Source organism: Moschus berezovskii, chromosome 20, assembly GCF_049115385.1.
Source record: "Moschus berezovskii isolate FMDL1 chromosome 20, NW_MosBer_1.0, whole genome shotgun sequence".
Lineage (NCBI taxonomy): Eukaryota > Metazoa > Chordata > Mammalia > Artiodactyla > Moschidae > Moschus > Moschus berezovskii.
The window spans coordinates 25,441,711-25,466,601 of NC_142479.1; the positions used below are offsets into that span (position 1 = coordinate 25,441,711).

At 47.3% G+C, this 24,891-nt stretch overlaps 1 protein-coding gene across 7 annotated transcripts in view; it reads right to left on the reverse strand.

Annotated features, from left to right (window-relative positions):
• Positions 1 to 24,891, reverse strand: part of ACACA (acetyl-CoA carboxylase alpha) — a 240,643-nt gene that overhangs the window by 13,972 nt on the left and 201,780 nt on the right. For all 7 annotated transcript variants that reach the window (XM_055400493.2, XM_055400510.2, XM_055400527.2 and 4 more), the window contains 4 exons: positions 22,137 to 22,233; positions 21,116 to 21,251; positions 13,218 to 13,395; positions 11,047 to 11,159 (listed from right to left, as the gene is read on the reverse strand). In XM_055400493.2, the coding sequence (XP_055256468.1) occupies positions 11,047 to 11,159; positions 13,218 to 13,395; positions 21,116 to 21,251; positions 22,137 to 22,233 (524 nt within the window). The remainder of the gene's footprint in view (positions 1 to 11,046; positions 11,160 to 13,217; positions 13,396 to 21,115; positions 21,252 to 22,136; positions 22,234 to 24,891) is intronic.

Below are 24,891 nucleotides of genomic sequence, written 5' to 3' on the forward strand. Positions count from 1 at the left end.
CACGTGCTGAGATTAGATCTCAGATCTGGAACAAACAAACAAAAAAGCTAGAAGGCTGTAAAGGACATTATTAGGACAGCTGGTAAAATTTTAATAGGAATCATGGATTAGACAGTAGTACTGTATCAATGTTCTAGCTTCTGATTTTAATAAATGTATTTTCCTTAAAAGTCTGTGTTCTTAGAAACACACGGTGAATATGTATGGACAAAGGAGCGTGATGTCTACAAATGATCTCAGACGGTTCAAAGAAAACGTGTGCATGTGTGGGGAGAGTGAGCAAGGGAGCTCGTGTGTGTGAAAACGGTGAAGCGAGTCAGACAGGTGGCAGCAGTAGGTGACCCTGAGGAAAGGGCACTGGAAGCTCACTGTGCCATCCTGTAGCTTTGCTGCAAAATTTCATCAAGCGGAAAACATTAGCAAAGTAAGTGCCACTAAACAAAAAAAAGTTTATCTTGACCCCCTAGTGCGTCTAATGTTAACCAAACCTAATATACACAGGGAACTGTTCCAAATGCTTTTCATCTGTTAACCTGTTTAATCCTTACAACGACCTTATGAGGCTGGCATTCCTTTATCCTCATTTCACAGGTGAGGAAACTGAGGCACTGCTTATTTATGTAACTTACCGAGGTCACAGAGCTAGAACGGGGCCAAGCCAGGCCCCGCGTGCAGCAGCTGGGCTCCTGCAGCTCTTGCATATTATGTTGTGTGGGTTCCTGGCTTATGTGTACACGTGTTTTGGTAGTGGTGTCCCTTAAAACTTTAGAGAAGGCTAAGTCAGAGGACGGCAGGTTCCTGCCTGATGAAGCTGAGGCGCCACCTCAGTCTCATTCCACCACCAGACCAAGACAACGCGGCCATAAACCCCACGCTGTGAGTGGCTAGGACATCACCCCCGTTACAGGCATACGTACCTAGAGAATACTTTATTGCTAAACAATGCCGAAACGAGTACAAAAACATCAAAACATAATATCAAAGGTCACTGATCACAGATCACCATGAGGAATATAATAATAATAAAGAAAAAGTTTGAAAATGCAATAAAGCGAGGTATACCTGCAACTGTATTTGTTATGATGAAATCAAATAATGCTCTCAAGCAGGAGTGCACGCTACAGGGAAATCGCTGGTGAAAGGAAGTGTGAATCGATGCAGCAGACCTGACTTTTGTCATATTTTAAGAAACTGCCACAGCTGCCCCAGCCTCCAGCAGCCATCACTCTGATCAGTCAGTGGCCATCAACACTGAGGCAAGACCCTCCACCAGCAGAAGGATTATGATTTGCTGAAGGTGCTCAGAGAAGTGGTGAACGCTTTTCAGCACTGAAGTGTTTTTAAGTTAGGGTATGTACCTAGTTTTTTAAGATAGTATAATGCTATTGCACACTTAACAGACAACAGTATAGTAGAAGCACAACTCTTCTATGAATTGGGAAACCAAAGAAGTCAGGGAACTCACTTTATTGCGATATTCACTTTATTGTGGTGGTCTGGAACTGTGGCTCAGCGGTGAAGAATCTGCCTGCCAATGCAGGCAACAGGGTTAGATCCCTGGGTCGGGAAGATCCCCTGGAGAAGGAAATGGCAACCCACTCCAGTACTCTTGCCTGCGAAATCCCACAGACAGAGGAGCCCGGTGGGCTACAGTCCATGGCTCTGAAAAGAGTAGGCCACGACTTAGTGACTAAACAGCAACTGGAACTGAACTCACAATACCCCTGAGGCACTGCGAGACCAGCAGGGACGGTCACAGCCCTGTGGGGGCCCAGGGATGGCGGGGCCATGCACGTGACTGAGCGGGGCGTCCAGAGCCTCACAGCATGCCCCCTCTAGGTCAACAACATCCATACCGATGTGTGCCCCGTGTGTGACACACACCATTTATTGAGCATTTCCCATGTGCCAGGCGCTGCACTCCATGATTTCAGGCACACACGGCTCATAAGTCACCACAGCTCAGACTCGGGTCTGGGCAGCAGCTAACACTGTGGCTGCCGGCAGCGTTACTGAACACCTTCCAAGTTGCTTCAGGTACACCATCTCTAATCCTTATACTAACCCAACCTCACAGACAGGGTCTGAGTATAGGCTCTGAAATGTGACAGTGACTTGCCCAACAGCACCCAGCTCTTAGATTGAGAAGTCAGATATACACTTGGCTCTGGCTGCCTTGGAAGCCTGTACATTAAATAGTACTGAAAGTGGCTAAGCAGTGACCACCGGAGGGCAACTGGCTGGAGAGTCCGGTCCAGTGTTAGGCGGAGTTAAGAGCACAGCTCAGCACTGGGTGCAGGGTGGGAGGGCCTCTGGGCTTAGGAACAGGGCATTCTGGGAACAAGGCCTTGGAGGGATAACTGGCCCCTTTACCAGCAGGAGGGACAAGGCTAGTTCCCAGACTAACAAAATTCTCCTCCACCCATTCAAGCTATTCTAGAGCTCTGAAAGAATAATGAAATAAACCACCTCTGACAGCCTGGCCCTCTGGAGAGGAGGAGGATCCCAGAGCATCCCCTCAAAGCCTGCAAGGTCTGATTCCTTTGACGATGCCTCTGATTATAGTTCAAGACCTACCTCCCCAAAAGCAGCAAAGCAAGGCAAAGACATTAGTAGAGAAGGTATGCATTTTTAAACGCCCGTGAGAAAGATGAGTGTACTTAAAGAGGGGGAATAAAAGGTTTTCTCAATTTTATTTTCTTCAAATAAAAAGGCTGCTCTTCAGCTGGTTACACACCCTTGTGCAGCACACAGGGGCCCCTCTCCTTGTACAGCAAAGCAGCCAGTCCCGGTAATGATTTAGGGGAGATTAACAAATATGTCAATGTCTATTTTCTGCTTAATTTAAAAGCGGCGTCTATAAAGATTTTTGACTTCTGAACCCTGTTCTCCTGGAAGAAAGGAGGTAAGAATGAGGAGGGGGATAAAGAGTGATTATCCTATCATTGATCGTTTGTCAGGAGCATTTCTTATTCACTGGACTATTGTAAAAAGCTAAGCTCTCGATCAATCCTGTAAGCTCCCTGTACAATTAAATATCTTGGAATGGTTTTCTTTCTTTTCTAGCCAGATTGCAGGGCCTGAGGGTTTTTAGGGAAGCAAGCCGGCATGTGTGCGTGTGTTTAAGAATATACCTCAGAGAAGAAAGTCATTCTTTCTAGAATCATACTTTAGGATAAGGCTGAAATGGGAAAAGAGAGGTAGGTCACTCCCATGTCCTACCTTCCCCCAAAATAGAGTCCCCACGAAAACCTAAAATTTCAGCCTTACAATGAAAAATGTTTAAAGAGGGACTTCCCTGGAGGTCCAGTGGCTAAGACTCTGCACTCTCAATGCTTGGGGCCTGGGTTCAGTCCCCGGTCAGGGAACTAGAGCCCGCATGCTGCAGCTAAAGATTCCACGTCTTGCCACAAAAATCAAAGATTCCGTGGGCCCTAGCTAAGACCTGGAGAGCCAAATAAATGAATAAGTATTTTTAAAAAATGTTTAAAGAGTTAAATGCAAGAAGAGGTATTATTAGTGTGATCTAACAAGGTCCGTCTAGTCAAGGCTATGGTTTTTCCCGTGGTCATGTATGGATGTGAGAGTTGGACTGTGAAGAAAGCTGATCGCCGAAGAATTGATGCTTTTGAACTGTGGTGCTGGAGAAGACTCTTGAGAGTCCCTTGGACTGCAAGGAGATCCAACCAGTCCATTCTAGAGGAGATCAATCCTGGGTGTTCATTGGAAGGACTTATGCTAAAGCTGAAACTCCAATACTTTGGCCACCTCATGCGACGAGTTGACTCACTGGAAAAGACTCGATTGGGGATAGGAGGAGACGGGGACGACAGAGAATGAGGTGGCTGGATGGCATCACCGACTCGATGGACATGAGTTTGAGTGAACTCCGGGAGTTGGTGATGGACAGGGAGGCCTGGCGTGCTGTGGCTCATGGGGTCGCTAAGAGTCGGACACGACTGAGCGACTGAACTGAACTGAACTGAATGAAAGCTAACATTATTGAGATATTCCCATACACTCATGTGTAAGCACTGTTCATCTCCTTTCATCTTCATGACAAAAGATCGCTGTGATTTTATAGACGGGGAAACTGAGGCACACACAAAAGTGAAGTCCAAGGCCACAAAGGCAGAAAACGGTGGGGCTGGATTTGCACTTAGGCAGTCTGGCTTCAGAGTCCATACTTTTGAAATGAAACAAGTTAAACTGACTTGCAAGTGTCCACAGGACAGCAGCCTGTCAGGGGTCCCCCTGGGGCCAGAACAGAAGGAAAAGCCACCTCTATCCTCCAGGGGGTCGAAGCTGAAGAGAAGTTTCTGAGGAGAACGCTGATTTCAGCAGCAGAGGTGTTTCTACCCAGCCTCGACCCTGGGGTAGGCAGGAGGTGGCCGACCTTACCCTAGGCATGAGCAGACCATCCTATGGAGTAGGATTTGCGGGGGAAGGTGAGACCTTCAACGCTCAGAACAAAAGTCAGAGTGGTAGGTTAAAACTTCTCTGCTCAGCCAAAGGCACTGGGTGACCTTGCAGAAATCTCTTTCCTTTTCTGAGCTGTCTCTCATATATGGAACAACCATCCTAATAGGGCAAATAGAAAAAATGTTTTATAAAAGAATGTGATATTGCAGTGTGTGTTCTTTTAATTCTTAACCTTTTTTTTTCTTTAATTCTATCAAGAAGCCTATGTAAATTTAAACCCAATTTTAACTTTTACGGGCCCTTCTTCTTCCTTGGAAGAAGGCAATTTGCTTTGATTGGTTAAATACTTATAATGCTAGAGAAAAATGCTAGATCATCCTCCCCACTAAGCTCCTGAATATCTCAGCTCTGAGAACACACACCCATTCCTCAACCTGGAGACTGAAAAATCAGCATAAAAAAAGACTGGAATCGTATTAAGATTCAGAAGTACAAATGTACGTAGCTGTTTAAAAAGATCTATGTAACCCCATTTTCTATGCTGAAAGAAATTTCTCTACAAAGATAGTAAGATAGGACGCAAAAAAAAAAACCAACACACAAAACCACCAACCCTGCAAAACTATTTCTGTGCCCATAACAGGTGTGCCTTTACACAAAAGCATTCTTGAAAAACTGTGTAAATCAGATCCTGTTTTAAATGCCTTAAGGGAGCTATTTAGAAGGAACCCTGCAGTGACTCCTTTGGTAAAGCAAATAATCCTTTTGTAATGGGAATAATTTCTCCCAATGTATCTATTTTTTTTTCTTAAATCCCATTTTCATATATCTGCTTTTCTTCAGAGGGAGCTATACCTATCTAAATACAACTGTATTTGCATATTGATTTTAACAGCAACCCTCTCAGGGGACATTTAACCCTAAGGTTCCCTGTTAGTGCTCTACTGTCCATATGTTTAAGGATCCTTATAGTCAGCCCAGAGCTTTGCAAGTGGGAATAACATACACATTAAACACATTACTTCCCCTGACACCTTTCCCCTGTGCCACCCTGCACGCGCCCCACACAGAAGGGTCAGCAAACAGTGCAGAATTTCCTGAGTTCCAGCAGCAGGAAGCCTGGCAGTCTGTTTTCTTTCTCCAAGTTGCTCTCCCTAAGGTGGACGGACAGGGATCTGAGTCACCAGGGACCCAGAGGGGAAGAGGGTCCCTCTGACAAGTTCTGACAACAGCCTTGGGCAGGCAGAAGCTTAGGTTCAGTCTAACAAAGGGCCTGCCGTGTCCCTCCAGCCTGATGGACTTGTGACTCACTCCTTCCTGGGAAGAGGCAAGCGCAGATGCTTCAACAAACAAAATCCGATTAACAGATCACACCAAAAGGACCCCTTCTTCCCAGAAAAAGCTGTCACTATTGCACTAAACTGCATGAGGCCAAAGAGCTTCTGAATCAGTGCGATGAGGTGAGTTTTACCTGCAATGCAAGAGACCTGAGTTTGATCCCTGGATCAGGAAGATCCCCTGGAGAAGAGAATGGCAACCCACTCCAGTATTCTTGCCAAGAGAATTCCATGGACAGAGGAGCCTGGCTGGCTAAAGTCCAAGGGGTTGTAAAGAGTCAGACATGACTGAAGGACTAACAATTTTCACCCTCACTTCCTTAAGAGGGGAGGCACAATCCCACCCTCGCCTTCATGATTTAACCTTCAGCAGTCTTCCTATCACGGAGACCAAGGCTTGGGGGCCTTGATGCCCCCAGGAGGACACTTTGCATGCAGCAGAGAGGGCCAGAGGCCACTCCCCAGGCTGACGGGCAGGGCTTCTTTCTTTCCTATGCTCAGCTTTCCAGGCAGGGACACTGCTTCCTGCCTCAACAGGCCACCCGGGCTCTTCCACTTACAGCATCCCAAAGAGGGCATAAGAGAAGAAAAGCACACGGAGTGCAGTGACTCCATCATCTCTGCCAGAAACAGCAGCTCAACGGAGTCCCCTTAACTCAAGGAAGTGTCCGCTTCCTGTCATCCTGGTGGCTAAAGGGGAAGCTCAGGAGGGAAGCAGGCCTGAGGATCTTCAGACACGTGGATCCTCGCCCGCAGCCACAATATTCCCTCTGTGCCCAGGGTGCCTCAGGCTGGAAGGCGTGGGGGTGAAGGGTAGATGTGTGTGCAGATCTGGGCAGGGGCAACTCGCCGGGGCTGCCTCTAACTGCATCAGACCACCACTCCTAGGGCACACTCCGTCCTCGTGGGCACAGCTGGTGTGCAGCATGGCAGGCTGCCCGGCTGTCCGGGAACAGGGACACGGCCAAGACGTGTGTCGGGAGAAGAAGCTCCACCAAGCGGCCCCTTGGCCCGGGTGTTCTTTGCACTGAGGGCAGGGGCTGCAGGGCGCGTACAGTGGTTTTGCACTTGGACCGGACGGCTCCCCCTCCGCCTAAATTGATTTGTCACTTCCCTCTGAACACAGGAGGAGGGCGAGGATCTGGGAGGACCGTGCATCACGGCATGAAGAGGCCAGGCTGCGAAGGCTGACCCGCTCCAAGGCTACCCTGCCTGTCCTGGAGGTAGAAGGATGTCAGAGCGACACGGGGAGGCCCTGGCGGCCTGTGCGCTGCTTCCAGAGATGAAGCTTCATTTCCTCAAGGCGACCAGACGGGAGGACACGCTCCCCATCGCTGACTCTGCCAAGCCCCGGTTCCAAGAACTCAGGGCCAGAACCTGTCCAGCAATGCAAGGTTCTGGTATCTGGGCCGACACTGCATTTTTTGCTGGGGAATTGTCCCCTTTTCCTTCATCAGGGGCCAATCTACATACTAATATTATACTCTCTTTTGTAACTGGAGAAGTGTATGCTAGTAATTCACCACCGCTATCCAAACTAACTGGATAAAATGACAAAAGGTCATTTTCTTAAAAATAACAATCCCAAAAGAGATGAAGTTACTGTTCAGTCGCTAAGTCGTGTCTGACTCTTTGCAACCCATGGACTGCAGCATGCCAGGCTTCCCTGAAGTCAGCTGTTCAAAATTAAATTATTTACTCATTAAGTATTATTAATGAGTAAATATATTTATGATTTTGACCACAATCAGTCACTATTCACTGGTCTAAGTGACTGGACAGCACGCTCCCCCGGGCAGAGGCCAATTTGAGAAGAGATGGGGAACACAGGACAACATCTACTCCCACAGGCTTCCTCCTGCAGTAGGTTCCTCTCAGGGGAGCTGGCTTCAGATCACAAAGGGAAAGCACTCTTGTTTAACTTTGATCAGGCTCAGTATTCAAGGAAAACAGGAGGAAATCCTGAGAAGAGCAGCACACAGGGAACCAGAAATTCCCTTCTGGGCACCAGCGTGTATTTATTTTGTATCTTGGATGACTTATTTAATGCTTCCTTCTGCCTCAATCTCCCAATCTGGAAAATAAAGTCATTTTCACCCATTTTGTAAAAGAAAAAAAAAAGGCATTTTGGCAGTCTGCTTCTAGGCACAAAGAAAGGAGTCAGAAGCTGATGTGAACCCCAAAGGAGCTGGCTTTGTGACACTCCTCCCGTTATACCGCCGCTGACCTGTTCTGTCGCAAACATGCCTGAATGTCCATGGTCTCCCCATCTGACCGAGAACGCCTGAGAGACGAGACTGCTTCTGCTTTCCCGTTTCCTTCCCTATGCCACTTGCCCCCAAAGTGGGCCAAAGCCACCCAGAGCGCTCGATTCCAAACGTGGCACCTGCTGCTGCTTCTGATGACTAGGATGGAGAGGAAAGGATGCCAGTCCCCACGTTTGGAAGCTGCTTTGCAGATTCAGAACAAATGCACGTTCATCCGATCCCGATGGTGACCAGTAAGGGGGAGTGGCCCCCGCTCTCCAGATGAAGGAACGGATGCTTGGAGAAGTTCAACAACCTTCCTGCAAGCAACACACCCAGGACTTGTACACACTTTTCTCACTCCACATGCACTTGCAGGAGACACAGGAGATGTGGGTTCAATCCCTGGGTGGGGAAGATCCCCTGGAGAAAGAAATAGCAGCTCACTCCAGTATTCTTGCCTGGAGAATCCCATGGACAGAGGAGCCTAGTGGGCTACAGTCCATGGGGTCGCAGAGAGTCAGACAGGACTGAGCGACTGACACTTTCACTTTCTTTCATCTTTCCCCCAGCTCCACTGCTCATGTCCCAGGCTGCCCCAGGCCAGAGCCTGCTTCATATTTAGCCCACTGAGGAGTCTTTCTCTCGTGCCATTTTGGTCAAGGTTAAATAAATCTGGTTTTCTTCAATGTGGATTGGAAATTGATAATGAGATGATGTGTAACAAATGATTAAACGGCCATCACTTGGGAAGCTCCTCCTTTTCCCCTTCCCATGTTTCAAAAGTTGAAAGGTGCTGGATGAAGGTTGGAGCGATGTCACTTGCCTCCCAGAGAAAGAAGCTTCAGCCCCACACCCCTCACCCTCCAGCCCCTCTGCAAACAGATGTCAGAGAGGATCCCTCTTCCTACCACCCAGTTACTCTGAAGGGATGATAACAGTCACTGGGGGGTTAAAAAGAGGCAGTGAACCCCCAGCTAATGAGGAGGAATTCAGCAGGCAGTGTAAGATAAATGGAGCTCTCTCTGCTTCTGCTGGAGTCAGCATGAACTGCGGCCCTGCGGCTTGTTTGTGGCAAATGGAGTGCGCGAAATATCAAAGGGCAGTGATCCAGAAGAAGACCGACTTTGACAAATTTTAAATTGGCCAGAAAGAAAACCAGCAAAAAAAAAAAAAGAAGAAAAAAAAAAGGAAAAATGAAAAAAAAAGAGAAAATTATGCAATTCGCGGTGTCCTGCAATTGTGGCGTTGCTGCCTTTGTACGGAATGAGGGGAAAAACCGCAGCAACGATCGCCGGACGCTGGGAGCAATTATGAGCATCTGAGCGAGATGCTTATCGGTGGCTGAAGCTTTTAGAGCTCTGTGTACAGATGTGAGGAACTTGCAATTGAGCTGCAGTTACTTTAATTAAAGTGTATGGGGTTGGTCAGAAGTAATTATCCTGTTTGGAGAAGAAAGAGGGAAAAAAAAAAACCACCTCAACAATTCTGGGTGGCAACAGATTTTAGACACAACCTGGCCAGTTTCTTGCTGTCTGGGGGCACACCCTAGGAAAGGGCCAGGCTGTGCTGGGCGGGAGCCACTGCTGTGCACACTCTAGGAAAGGGCCAGGCTGTGCTGGGTGGGAGCCACTGCTGTGCACACCCTAGGAAAGGGCCAGGCTGTGCTGGGCGGGAGTCACTGCTGTGCACACCCTAGGAAAGGGCCAGGCTGTGCTGGGCGGGAGTCACTGCTGTGCACACCCTAGGAAAGGGCCAGGCTGTGCTGGGCGGGAGTCACTGCTATGCACACCCTAGGAAAGGGCCAGGCTGTGCTGGGCGGGAGTCACTGCTGTGCACACCCTAGGAAAGGGCCAGGCTGTGCTGGGTGGGAGCCACTGGCAGTTGTTTCCTAATGGCAAACAATGGGACACGAACAGGGTTTGCAGCAGCCCGAGTCGCTGTGTACAGCAAACACTCTGGAAAGCCCCATGGACAGAGTAGCCTGGAGGGCTGAGTTCACGGGGCTGCAGAGTCGGATGAGACTGAGCACACATGCTCGTGCGTGGCTCAGAGCTCCAGATGTCAGGGTGTGCAGGCGCCAGAGTGAGGGTGGGCGCACACCCAGAAGCTTCTGTGTCTCTAGATGGCGAGGGTGTAAAGGGTTCACCAATGGTGCTTTACTAACTAAACTGTTACTTGGAACATAAAGAGCTAGCATCTCTTGTTTTACGTCTTTCATTCACTGGATTTCACTACCTTTTAAAGACTATCTCTCTGCTCCTTTAGAAAACAACAAAATCAAACCAAAACAACAAACAAAAGAACCTCAAGTCATGATCTTTTACTAACATAGCAAAGGTCTCAGTGGGAGACCTGGGCAGAAAATCAGTGTTTTAAGAGACTCGGAAACTCATTCAGACCTGGATTCAACACAGGGCTCCCACGGTTCAAATCCAAGAGCCTTCCAAAAGTTCCGGAAACAAGTGAGCAGCACAGCAAAGGCTGGACGCACGGAGCGCAGATGCCCCCAGGGCACTGCTGCCGGCCTCTGCTGCACACGCGCACTGCGCGCTTTCCGCCTCCATTTCTCCAGCTCAGCGTGGCCCTAGCATGCCGCTCGGCAGGGGCTGTGGCTTTCCCGTCCCATGACACTGACCCTTACATCCCTCAGCAATGAGGCGGGCTCGTCCAAAGAGACGCGCAGGAACAGGACACTTGGGCTGACCGTGCTTTCGGCCTGCTCATCCTGCCCCCAACAGCAGTGTCCCGCTAACCCTTCTGGACAAGGACATCCACAAGCCTAGAAAGATGGGCTGCTTGAACTGTAAGGAAATAGCAGAAGGAAAATCGGGTGACTTTTGCCTTTTTAGGGCCCACTTCCCCTCCTATTACACACACTGCTTCATTCTACCAGGGTTCTTACCATAGAGAGGACAGTAAATAAAGATTATCATGAATTTGATCAAATGCTTCAGTACCTCTTCCCCTGGCCTATGAATGCACTCATTACAAATCAGCTGAACGGCTCACTGACTCGCCAGGAGGACAAGCAGACATACCCAGTCGCTCAGCCAAGTGGATATAGACTGGGTCCACCCGACGCATGGTTTTCACCAGATCCTTTCTGCGGAATTTGATTTCTACTGTCCCTTCCGGCTCCAGAACGGATCCCCTGGATCAGAGAGAAAAGAAGGGAGACAAAACAGAAATAGAGGCCCTTTAACGAAAGGAGACAACAGAGATAGGCGGGTTACAGTCTGTGGACCAGGAAATAGCTTCGTTATGGCTCTGCCCACCCACAGTTGACTGAGGTAACCCCGGGGAGAGGGGCAGGCACCAGAGAAGAGTCTAAGTGGGCTGCGAGAGAGGCCTGGCAGAAAGCAAATAAAGTAATTCTCATTATGACATCAGTCTACTTCCATCTCAAGGGGAGAAGAATACAGGTTCCACCATCTACAGCTGAGAAGTAAAAGAAGTCACATTTTTCCAGAAAAAGTTGACGTAGGTGTAGTGACAGTTGAACAATCTCCATCACGCATGCTCTGCAACAAGGGGAGTGGGTGCTGACCAGTCCCACGCACGCACGGCAGCCTGCTGTTTGTACCCAGGCTCACGGGGCCAGGCCAAGCGGGAGAGGAAACGGTCAGCCTGCCACCATGGAAATGACAGAGTGAAGGGCTTCGGGTCACTTCTAGGACATACTGATGACGTTCTATTACCAGGAAGTTCACCCTAAACACCTTTAAGAAAACCTACACATTAAAAAAAAATTACATACATATGTATATTATTTTATATATATAATTTTTTAAGTGTAGAAGGTTTTATTTAAATATATATATACACACATAGTGGCTTCCAAGGTGGCACCTATGGTAAAGAATCTGCCAATGCAGCAATGCAAGAGACATGGGTTTGATCCCTGGGTGGGGAACATCCCCTGGAGTAGGAAATGGCAACCCACGCCACTATTCTTGCCTGGAAAATTCCATGGACAGAGGAGCCTGGCAGGCTACAGTTCACGGGGTTGCAAAGAGTCAGACACGACTGAGCGACTAACACATTTACTGGTTGATATGTGTGTGTGTGTGTGTATATATATATATATATACACACATAAAATCTGATATCAGATAAGAGGCTAAGCTGGGACTTAAAAGTCAGTCCTTAAGTACAGAATGTTAGCATAGCGATTTGACAATAAAACCACTGGATTCTCTTAGGCAGCTTCTGAAGTTAAGAGGCTGAAATCTGGGGAAAAGGGAGACAGGTGTGCTAACAAAATGACTGGATACAGGGACTGACATGGAAAATATCAAGGAAATATGATGTCAGATTTATGAAAGGGCTGAAAACAGGTTATGGAAGGATGTTGGATTTGGTCCGTTTTGTTTTGGGCGCCGATGCCCAATGGAAGTTTGGGATTTTCACATGCAGTTCTCTGCGAGCTGCGAACACTGTGCTCTCCAAGCCTCGAGGGAGACACTGGCCGTGGGGGAGAAGCCTGGGTTGGAACCACAGAATGTGGGTGCCGCAAAGCACCTCGATGGTCATCCAGCTCATCCCACAGACAAGAGGAAGCGGCTCAGGGAAAGTGAGGACCGCTCCACGTTCCCCTCCAGCCTGCGGCAGGGTCTGGTGAAAACTCCAGGACTCCAGACTAATAGCTCAGTCCTTCTGCCCCACCTCGCTGGAAGCCACCGCTGCCACACACCTAAGAAAGAGATAGCGAGGGACTTCCCTGGCGGTCCAGTGCTTGAGATTTCACCTTCCAATGCAGGGAGTGTGGGTTTGATTCCTAGTCAGGGAGCTAGGATTCCACACACCTCGTGGCCAAAAGACCAAAACATGAAAGAGAAGCAATACTGTCACAAATTCAAAGGAGACTTTAAAAACGGTCCATATTAAGAAAAAAAAAAAAAGAGATACTGAATAGGTCGATCTGAACAACCAACAGCAGACAGTCTCTCAAGTTGGGGGTGCCCAGATGGAGAATGTCATGGTAAAAGAATCCAGGGTGGGGAATCACACTGGGAAAGTCTGACTCCAGCCTGGCTCCCTTCTCGTGCTGGCGGATGCTACCTAGAAAGCCTAGCTTTGTGACCCTGGAGCCCTCTGGGGACAGTCTGAGTCAGATAAAGGTCCCTTGGTCAGACAGGCTCTCCCGGAGGAAACCTGACAGCGAGAGGCTCCCCAGGGGCAGCGAGAGGAAGCAAGGAAGGAGCGCTACCTGCTCTCTCGGTCCGCGTACATCTCCATGTGGCGCGGGTTGATGGTGGGGTCAATCACCACCCAGGAGCCGCCTCGGAGCTCAGCCTGAGGAGGGATGTAGACCATCACGGGCTGCGAGCACTCCCGTAAGCCATCCACGATGTAAGCACCGAACTTCAGCACTTGGTCGTACATATCTGGGGAGAAAGAGACAAATCAGAGGCCGTGAAGCAGTGCTTCCAAACACTGTTCCTATCACGGTGCACAGAGAAATAAGGCTGCTTGTGGCCAGAGGTGACAGGTCTGGGGGTGCAGCCACCCCAGGTCCTGGAGACTAAAGCGGCCGGTGTCCCCAGCTGTGTCCTGTTTAAGACCCCAGGCGATCTTCAAAAGCACGCCAGCTGTGCACTGTCTGGGTGTCCCTGGTGGTCTAGTGGTTAAGAATCCGCCTGCCCACGCAGGGGACACAGGTTCGACCCCTGGTCCAGGAAGAGCCCACACGCTGCAGGGCAACTATGCCCGTGTGCCACAGCGGCTAAGCCCGTGCTCCACGACAAGAGAAGTCACCGCAACGAGAAGCCCACGCGCCACAACGAGGAGGAGCCCTGCTTGCCAGAGCTAGAGAAAGCCCGTGCGGTAATGGAGACCCAGCACAGCCAAAACTAAAATAAATACATCTTAAAAAAAAAAAGTGCACCGTCTTTCATGAGATACAGGGTGCAGGCCCTGTGGACTGCATCTACATTTTACATCTTCCCTGAATTTCTGTACTCAGGTTTCACCACATTAATTCACACTTGCTCTACCAGTGTTGAGTATTTTTCACGTCAATATGTGATCTCTCTCACTACATTAAGTTTTCTGAAGGAACTATTCAAGCTCTTTTCAATTCTTCTCATGATACTTAGCATGTGATAAGCCGTCCAAATGCACAGCTAATGAAACTGGATCCTTCAAATATTTTATCTTCAAAAAACTACATCTTTCATCTTTGCTTCCCCAGGGTCCTGGCCGGTGCCTGGAACATAATGCTCAGTAAAGTGTCTGCTGAATAAATGAATGAGTACATACATACTTTGCAAAAAACACAGTGAGAAAAAAAAATTAATTCTTTATCAGCTGCATTTTTATCAGGGTATCAATGAGAGAAAAAATTTTAAACGTGTATGTATTTATTGGAAATATCACACAACCATAGGAAAAGAGGAACCACCTCTTTATTCTGCAAAAGAGCATGCTCTGTAACACCCCTCTCCATCCCTACCCCCCAGCCAAGGCCAGAAGCAGCCTGAAGAAAAGGGACCCCTGGTGTGAAAATAGAGTCAGTCCTTGGAAAGCAGGATCAGTTATTTATTTCCCAGTAATTTATGGCTTTTCCCCATTTCCTAGCTCACTGAAGTCTAAACACTGCTAAAGTTTTAGGTTTATGATTCCAGATGTTTAATGAGTATTTCAGTGGAACCACAATGGATCCTTTGAAACACCAAATAGCAGGTTCAACTGAGTTCAAACTTTCCTATCAAAGAGAGGATCTCAATTTGGAATAAATCAGTCTGGAAAGCCAAAGCAAAGAAGGATTTTTTCAGGAACTTAAGAGCAGACCAAAGAGAAACTGCTTTCATTGTAGTTACTGGCAAATTAAACTGCTACCTTCTCCAAAGTAAAAACGGCCCTCTCTATATATGACTCATCAGTGAGCACAGGAGACTGCGGGGGGAAGCACGCCTCTCTCCCCTGCTCCAACCTGGCTGGCTGGTCTGTGAAGGAGTCCCCCAAATTCAGAAGTTGCCCCAGGAAAAACTCCCAACTCTATGTGGAATGTGAGTGGTCATAAACTCTGTATATATGATCAGAACAAAGACATTTATTCCTTTGGGAGGAAAGCAAAGATCCAAAAAATTTACTGCTAATTATACAACTGCTGTATGAAGAGCAGGGAATAAAGGACTTGAAGCGCTTTACGCTAATTCTGTGGTTATGAAAATAATTGCTCAGTTCAAATTATTTTAACTAAATTAATTCTTTAGTGGATATTTCAACCAGAGCTACATAATAAAATAATTGTGTAATTAGCAGTACATTTTTCAGTGCTGCCAAGAGTACAGTCTCAGAAACTGAGTAACAGAAAGGAGTGGCCCTCAGTTGGATCACGCGCGGAGATGAAATGACAACAGGAAATGGCACAGAACAGTTGTTCCATGTGAAAAACAAAAAAGTAAGTTAAGAGGTAAATGACTGAGTTTCCAGCCTCTTCGCTCACCTCTGTTGGGTTTGGGTGTTTTAAGTCTTCGCTGAATTTGGTACAATATCGCTTCTGTTGACTATGTTCTGGTTTTTGGTCTGTGAGGCATATGGGATCTTAGTTCCCCGAAGAGGGATTGAACCTGCATCCTTTTGCATGGGAAAGCAAACTATTAACCACTGGCCCACCAGAGAAGTTGGCTCCGTTAAAGACATGTCTACATCAGAATCCAGCTCTGCACTATGATGAACAGACCCAGCTCCCAAAAAAGGAGAGGACTTTATTCAAAATGTACTTCCCGTGTATAATTTTAAAACCCTTGATTTTGTGTATAAACAAATTGTTTGGGATAAAGCTGAGTATGTGTGCATTTTATTTTTGTGAAATGGACTTTGGTCCCTCTTTTTATCTTCACAGCTTGCTTACTGTATACCAGGGAGCATGACCGCATATACACACCTGTATGAATCAATCATCAGAAAACTCTTCTTGTACCCAAGTGACAGGTGGGTAAACCGAGGCTTAAGCAAGTAAGAGGCAGAGTTGAGACTCTGAACCCAGATCTTTCTGGCTCTTATACGTCCACATTCTGCTACTACATTTTTTTAAAAAGACTTTTTGATGTGGTCTATTTTTTGAGTCTTTAATGAATGTGTTACAATATTTTGGTTTTTTGGCCACGAGGCAGGTAGGATCTTAGCTGCCCAACCAGGGATGGAACCCACACCGCCTGCTTTGGGAGATGAAGTCTCAACCACTGGACCACCAGGGAAGTCCTTTTACTGCTGCATTCTTAGCCCACCACTGTTAATTCGAGAAAAGAGCATGAGACCAAAATAATCTGCTTTCCTACATCTGATGCAGCCTGAAGAGAGACATGAATAAATGAGTATTTCTGAATTTTGCCTGGACTTTTGATTATGTTCAGAGATATCAGAACTTGTCCTAGCAGCTTTGTGCAGGGCTTGGATCTGACTGCCAAACAATTATCTTCAGGCCTCCAAGACTGTGAGCAGAAAAGAAGCATCAAGCTTCACTGAACCTGACAAGTTCGGGACGGAAATCAATGCCCCCATCTAACCTGGACCATCAACAGCCCCCCTCACCCCCCACCCCCCCAATCCAAACCATCAAAACACGCAGAAAGAAACAAAGGCTGTTAGAATATAATAAACACACACACAAATGCCACACACAACATGCTTGTACTGGGTCCCAGCTGCCCCATATCAGACATTTCTGCAAGGCAGGTTGAAGTGCTTAGCAACAATCTGAATCACATTTGTTTGAAATCCCTTCACATTTCAGAGACACAGCAAAAGCACAGCCAGAAGCAGCAGGGGAAGGGGATCCCCAAGGGTTTCGGCTAGACATTGGTCTGGGGAACTGTAAAGCGATGCATATGCCGACTGTCAATTCTCGGGGCTGAAAAAGGCAACGGGGATGGAAAATACTGATAGGTTCGTCCTTGGAGAGGCGGGAGCCTGCAGATTTCTAAGTGTTCTGAGCAAAACCCATCTGCGTCAACGGTGATCACGCAGCCTTCCCAGGGTGTTCTTGGCACCCAGGCACCAACCCTGTCTGGGGCCTTCATTGTTACCCAACACGGATACTCCTCGGTGGCCACATGTCCCAAACAAGGGAGCAGGGTGGTAGGGTGTTTCCGCAGTGCACCACTCACTCAAAACCCGAGACAGATCTCATTGGCTTGGGGCGAGATTATCTTAGGAGCTGAACGTAATCGTCAGGCGTACATGGGCCGCAGACACATCAGGTCTCTTATGAGTTCATTATGGCCGGCTGATGCAGTATTTCAACATCCAAGTAACCAGAGACTTTAAAATAGACTTTCATTCCAGTTAAAGTCTTCAATAAATGTGCTTTTTTTTATTGTTATTTATAACCTGTTCTGGGAAACAATAATAAGTGTAACATGAAAAGCCGACTCAGAGTGGCCTTGTAGCACCGGCAGTGAGGCAGCTTAGTATCACTGGGATTTGCATCCTATCAAGCTATTCATGCTGAGGCTGGGACCCCGGTGCTAATTTCTAGTAAATTTCACGCTTGATGTCTCCCTGTTGTGGGTCATTGCCGGTTCGTCTAAATAAACTGCTTCCAAATGGCTCTTCCATCTAAATATTCAGCCAGTTTTTATAATTTAATTTTGCATTATGCTGAATAGCCTTCCGGCCAGATAGAGCTCATTGGGAAAAAAAGCACCAATACCATCTTGACATGCTTTTATTTATTTATTTATATTTTTACTGCTCGAATTAGACCTCCTAGGCCGACTAGTAAAGAGCTTTTTTTTTTTTCCCTCCACTAATGTCAATTTTCAGCATAGCAAGAGCTGTCTCTAATCTTTTCCTACTCATTACACACAATTTTGGAGTCATTTTACCCACAGTGCAGTCGGCTCCTGGCTGTGTGTTTGTGTGCACTCAGGGATGGCATAATTGTTTATTTTCCCTCCCTGCATAATCCCCAGCCAGTATTGAAACCCAAACTGCAAACATCTCCCCAAGGGATATGGAATGACTCTCAGTTTTGGCCCCTTTACATGAGATAATATGAAGGAAACATCCTGACCTGTATGTAAATATGAGGGGGGGAGGCTGTTCCTCCCCTCCCACTTCCACACTGTTCTCTCTCTTCCCCGAAGCTTATTTGTCTTAAGCGATGTCTAAGTGAATGCAGCAGCACCACAAATTCAGAAACCACAGCTGATCTTGTTCCATATCAGGCGAACAGTTCATTGTTGATTAGGGGTGGGGGTGGGGATGGGGAGTTACTATTTAATGGGTATAGAGTTTTATGTCAGGGATGATGAAAAAGTTTGGGGTACAGAGAAGAGTGATGGCTACACAGCACTGTGAGTGTGTTTAATGCTGACAAATTATACATTTATAGGACTGATGCTGAAGCTGAAACTCCAATACTTTGATCACCTCATGCGACGAGTTGACTCACTGGAAGAGTCTGATGCTGGGAGGGATTGGGGGCGGGAAGAGAAGGGGACGACAGAGAATGAGATGGCTGGATGGCATCACCGACTCGATGGACATGAGTTTGGGTGAACTCCAGGAGTTGGTGATGGACAGGGAGGCCTGGCGTGCTGTGATTCATGGGGTCAGAGAGAGTCGGACACGACTGAGCGACTGAACTGAACTAAATGTGACAAACGTTATGTTATGTATATTTTACAATTAAAAAACTGTAACTCATTTTCTGTGTTCTTGCTGTTTCTGGTCACAATCATCCCAAAGCAGAGGGGAGGTAGGTGGACAATTATACTTTCTCAGGAGCCCAGATATTCTATTCTTGGGATAGTTTGGTAGGTCTTGTTCCGGCTCGTGGCTCTATAAACTGTGCTGCAGGAAGTAACATGGATCTGTGTTCTCATTTTTCAGCTAAACGATCTTGGGAAATTTACTTAACCTAAGTCTCAATTTATGTAAATTGTGGATAATAATATAACTCACCCCTTAGAAAGGCCTTGTTGTGGCGATTACGTAAGATAATGTGTGTGAAATGGTGAGTGCAGTTTCTGGTGAAAAGAGCTCAATGAATCTTAATTGTTGTTGCTCTTATGGTTACAGGGCAAGCAGCCAATCTGGGGCAGAGCCAAATGTGCAGCAGAATTGAGTTTCCCCTACAAGCGGCACGCTGCAAACTTCTGAGCCCTAAATTTGTTGGGACAAAGTAGCTAGGCTGACTTACTCCTAAGTAATGTCAGGATGAATGAACTTTTCATGGTGTCCTAGAAAAGAGGTAGCTAAGGAGGAATAGCATTTGTATTCTCTTCCAAGTCTTAAAGTTTTTGTTTTTTTTGCTCAGTCGTGTCCAACTCTTTGCGACCCCATGGACTGAAGCCTGCCAGGGTCCTTTGTCCATGGGATTTTCCAAGCAAGAATACTGGAATGGGTTGCCATTTCCCAACCCAGGGGATCTTCCCAACCCAGGGATCAAAGCTGCATCTTTTGTGTTTCCTGCATTGGCAGGCGGGTTCTTTACCACTAGTACCACCTGGGAAGCGCCTTTTAATGTAAATCTTACAGCCAAGGGATCTGGGAACAAGGGAAATCTGATGAATCTCAAAGATACATACAGGAAAGGGATTTCAGAGACTTCCCTGACAGTCCAAAGGCTAAGACCCTGTGCTTCCAAAGCAGGAGGCATGGATTTGATCCCTGGTCAGGGGACTAAGATCCCACATGCCATGGGGCATGGCCACTGAAATAAAAACAAACAAAAAAATAAACGAAAGGGATTTCAGCTACCCGCCCCCCATATAGCATCATTCTCCTTTGAACACTGCGATGTTTTGTTTACACATCATGGGTTTAACTTTCTGCACAGGACATTTTTCTTGACTTCTCAGGCAATGTCTTTCCTGACTTATTTTTGTTTTCTCTGAAGTAGCATAGCTCCCTGCACGTAGGAATTCAATAAAAATGTGTAGGATTGACTTGTTTAACCCAGACTCTCAGTATCTCATGGCAGTTCCACTGATTTATTATCTTGGTCAAAAAATAATTCACCTTGAATAGGTATGTATAAAACACTAATTTGCATGTATAGTCCAAGTCTCCCCAAAGAAAGTGCAAGATGGGGTAGTTCTCTGGTAAATGTGGACAAAGGGGACCTTTTCAACTAAAATAAAACAAAACAAAAAAACCCCACAAAAATCGCTCTGGCTGTCTACGTTTGGGTAGGGAGGCTGGCCATCCGTGCAGGGGTTTTCCTGGCCAAGGAAGGGGGAGTTGTTGGCAAAAGGCTCTCACTCCCTCCACACACAGCTGATGACCTGTAAGAGGATAACTTCTTCGCGCTTTTCTTCCCTCAAAGGCAAGAGATGCTCCTGCCCCAAGCTACTCTGGGAGATTTAATGAGTTCCTTCTCTCACATATTCTGTGCCTTCCCTTGGATGACGGATCACATTCACTTCACAGGATCGACTCCTCCCTCCCTCTCCTCCCCTAATCCACTCTCGAGCTCGCCCTGAGGCAGTCCTCTCTAGCTTCCACACGGCAGGCCGTGAACCTCTGGCCACTGGAGAGAAAGCTTTGCGACCCTGGGAGGGAGAGTGCATTTGCCAGAACCATCCATGGTGGCTCTGCACACGGAGGAGTCTCGGTAATGGCAGTTCAGGCACGGAGCAGGGCCTTCCTAATCATGGTCTAATACGCTGGAGTCACAGGCCCGGGGCTGCTGTCAGATCATCATAAAACATACCGCAGATTGCCACCGACAACACCCTCTGGTATTGAATTTGTTCATTTTCTCCTGGTGAGGGCTATTTCAGGATCTGTCTTAGTTGGGGCAGAGCATTAAAGAGTAACACCAACAAAGAGAATGGCCACAGAAGAGGCACAGGGACAGCACGACTCAGGACCATCAGAAAGGCCGTTGCTCACTAAACCTCCAGCGGCGGCCCACCTAGACAACCCTAGCAGATGGCTCTGAGACTCTGTATGGAGCAGTTAAAAATGAATTTTCCCATTCAAGTTACAACTCGGAAGGTATCTCAGAGGGCGCGTAACTCCCCAAAGCCTCGGGTGATGTGCTCAGGGCACCCAGAGGCTCTGTGTGATATGATCCCACCCCTCCCCCCCGCCGCTGTAGGGTTCAGGAGTATTGGTCCCACCCCTCCAGCCCAGGGCCGGACCAGTCACCTTTCATCCCACCAGAGAAGCCTCTCCAGTTGGCAAAGACCATCAGAGGCAGCCCTTCACGGTTGAAGTCCTTGATGGCTTGATACGTCTTAAACGCGGAGTCTGGGAACCAAACTTGGCCAGCCTGCTGGATAATCTATTGGGAAAAGCCAAACAGAAAGACACAAATAATGACACAGCTTGAAGGGGGAATCTCTCCAAGAGAGCGAGGTTTTACTGTTAAAAACTAAAACAAACAAAAAAAATCAAAATTCTTGTTCATCAAAATCAGCACTCTTGAAATAAAAACGAAGAAAGGATCCTGGTTCTTGGACTTTGTTAAATATGCCTCTTTTTCAGCCTTGATTCCACCATCTGCCCCTCCTTAGCCCCAAGAGGGGAGCCTTACTGCTTCCAAGGGAAGGACGTGACCTGAGGCATTCTCGTTCAATGCTTCCCAGGGCCACTTGAAGTGACTTGACAACTCCATCAAGCCCCCAGGTCAGAGTCTCCACGTGTATTCACCTCTGTGCCTGGACAGCTTCCCTGTCCTCTGCTTAGTCAGCGGCACCCAAGGGGACCCCCACTGCATAACCTTGTCTTGTCCCTCCCCTGACCCCTCGTCAGGCCGTGAAAACCTAACCCATCCTTTTAGAAAGGATGGACTGTGGCATTCTCATCTGGCGTTGAGGGCAGGCGTCCTTATCAGTTCCAGAAGCAGCTCTACCACGCGTGTGCTCGGAGAACCTGGGACCAGTGAGCCTGTAGCATCATCTCAGCCATCTTCCTGCAAGACCGCATTCTCCACAAAAGGAGACTCCTTTTTCTAGCGTCCGTTAAGACCACTGTAAAGACCTAAGAATTTAGCTTGCGGTGCATTCTGAGTCATCTTAAAAGCAAGCACGTGATGGTCTAGACTCATTCAAGGCTGCTGTCTTGCCTCTAAAATTGGTGGTTTGCACTGCTCCCAGTACATCTGCGCTCTGCAGCGGGGAAAACAGAGCACCCAGCGTGGGCACTCAGGGCACTAAAGGAGACCTACCTTGGCTTCAGAATCCAGGTTTGCAGGATCAGCCGGGATACTCAGCTCCACTGTTCGGGTTTCTACGGCAACTACTCCCACGGGTATTCCTCCTAGCCTGATAAAAAATGAGCTGTGTGAGGACCTGGTGGATGTCACCATTACAGCTAGTCATTTATTTTCCAATCGTACATCAACACCTTGGTGAAGGGGGAAATGGAAACAAATATAGAGTCAGGGGGAAATCGGACTCTTCCTGGGGTAAAATATTATTTTACAGATTTGGTAAATATGGTAAATTGGAAGGAAAGTGCCCTCAGAGTCACTCCTGTTCCCCAGCACAGGATAAATTTAAACCAAGGGTTGTTAGCAGGAAAGCCTCTGCACTGAGACTCAACAGTCTCGTACGTGTATGAGATGTTGTGCACACGGGCACACACACACGTTCAATCACTGTGGTAGTCAGGTGAAATTGCTCAGTTCACAGCAGGTCTCTGGTAAAGATGGAGGGGAATGGTTGGACAGGTGGTGGTAACCTGAAACGTCACCGTAACAGAGTTGTAGTTTTCTAGGGACTACTAATAACGAGGTTCCAGGTTAGGTGATGGGAGAGTAGGTCTCACCATTGGGCAGGTGGATGGGGAGTTTGCAGGCATGTTGTCGGATGATGAAAGATATGCGCCAAGTGTTGGGAGGTGGTTAAACAAGCCCTCAACTTCCTCTTCCATTGGAAAGAGCAAGGGGCCAGGGATAACCTTCAGAAGTAAACTTGGTGGAACAGGTGATCTATATTGGAAGGATATATTTAATCTCATTGCTCTATTAATTAAAAAAAAAGTTCTTCAGGGGCTCAAAGCCTCTGCATCTGTACTCCACGACACCCTCCCACACGTGGTCCTCAAAAAGATTTCCTAGTAAAAATCAGGAAGGCAGAGAGAAAGTGGGTGAGTGCGAGCGAGTCTGCAAGGTACAAGGTGAGTCCTCTGGAAAAAGTGATTCAATCTTCACCTTCTGAGCTGCATTCCTTGGGGTTGGGGCTGGAGCGGGTTATAGTCTCTCATTCCCCACAACGTCTCCATAACAAACTTTTCCGTGGAGGATGGTCTTTGGTTGTCACACTGGCTCTTGGAGATGGATTCCTGTCATCACAAGAGGCCTGACAGGGGCCAGAGTGGGGACCACCCACCCCCTTGTCACTTGCCTGCACTGAATCAGAACCAAAAGCCCTCTAGACAACCAGACAACGAGCAGAAGGTACACAGGAGGGTTTAGAAATATTTCTGTTCACAATGATTAACAATCCAACTGGAAACTTGTAATTGCAAAAGCCACCCTAAATCGGTAACTTATAACTTATATATTAGGGCCCATGTGACCTAATAAAGAACATCTTTATCCGAGTATTACAGTTATTTATTGAACTTGAAAACAGCTCAGAACAACTTCTGTTTTCTATTATACTTCATATAAATTTTATCAGGCTAGCACATGAAGATGCTACATCTTGTTTTATAGTGTGTCCCTGGACAAGGTGCCATGGAATAATAAAAGACAATTTACAGCCAATAGCGCACATATTCCAAACATACATACCAAAGATGAGTTTTGGCAGCACTTACAGTAACAATCCCAGAAGAATACATTTATATTTATTTCTCGAAATGCCATTGCTTTAGAAAGAAGCTGGCTCCATTTGTGTTTTATATACTTGTGAGCATGTGTATGTGGTTTGGAGTAAGAAGCCCAGAACTCATCAGATGGAAAGAAAGAGAGTCAGGGTGAGTGTTGCAATAAACAATTGCAGAGCTAACCGAAGCCAAGCTTGACTGATCTTGCTCGTGGAACAAGCCCTGTTCTTCCCATCATAAGTGGAAAGCATTATTCTCTTATTTCCCACAGGAGGATCTTAAAGACATTAACAAAGGTTTGGTTTATCTGAGGCTTAAAATCAGGCGTGTTTTTTACGGAGGGGAAAACTGAAGCAGAGTATAGTTGAGAGATGCTTTCTCAAAAAGTTGGTCCCAGTGTCCTTAGAAGACTCTCTATAACAAACCAATAGGTCCCAAGTAGGGGGGCTCTCTCCCCAGTGGGACTTCTCTAGACACAAAGAATAATCCTCCTTGGGACTTGGAAGCCCATGGTGAGGCAGAAGCCTGGGATGCCAGAAAAAAATGGGAACTAGTCCCTGGGAGCCATAGTCGGGGCCAACTCCAGGATGACTCTTATACACCCACAGGGAAAGAGCCCGTCTGTGGGATTCGCCATCTGATGGCTCCTTGTCACTGGCAGCACGAGGTCTGCTGACCGGCTGGGTTGAGACAACCACAAAGCCTAGAATTATTTTCGAGGCTGGAATCTAAATCTCCCCCCGACGTGGCATGCTTGAGAATCTGGAGCAGGTGCCACTTTTCACCGAGATAAGGGAAACTGATTGCCCCTGAGAGGCAGGTGAGCTCCAGATGTGGGTCCCCAGGGGCGGCGTGTCTCCGCGGCGCGGGGCCAGATTGAGATCAGCCCTGGCAGGTGCTCGTTACAGCAAGTGGCGCAGATTATTCTGTGCAGGGCTCACTGTTGAGTGAAGCGCTTCTTAGAGTGGGTATTAAAATTTAATAGAAACTTCGATTTCCCACTTGAAAAATAGAGGTATTCCTGCAAACTATTCCAGCTTATTTTACTCCTGTTTCAGGTCAACTCTTTTTTTTTTGGTAATTCAAATCTGATGATAAGCCAGTCTAGTGCATTTGTTACTAGAATAATCTCGATGCCCTGAAGGAAC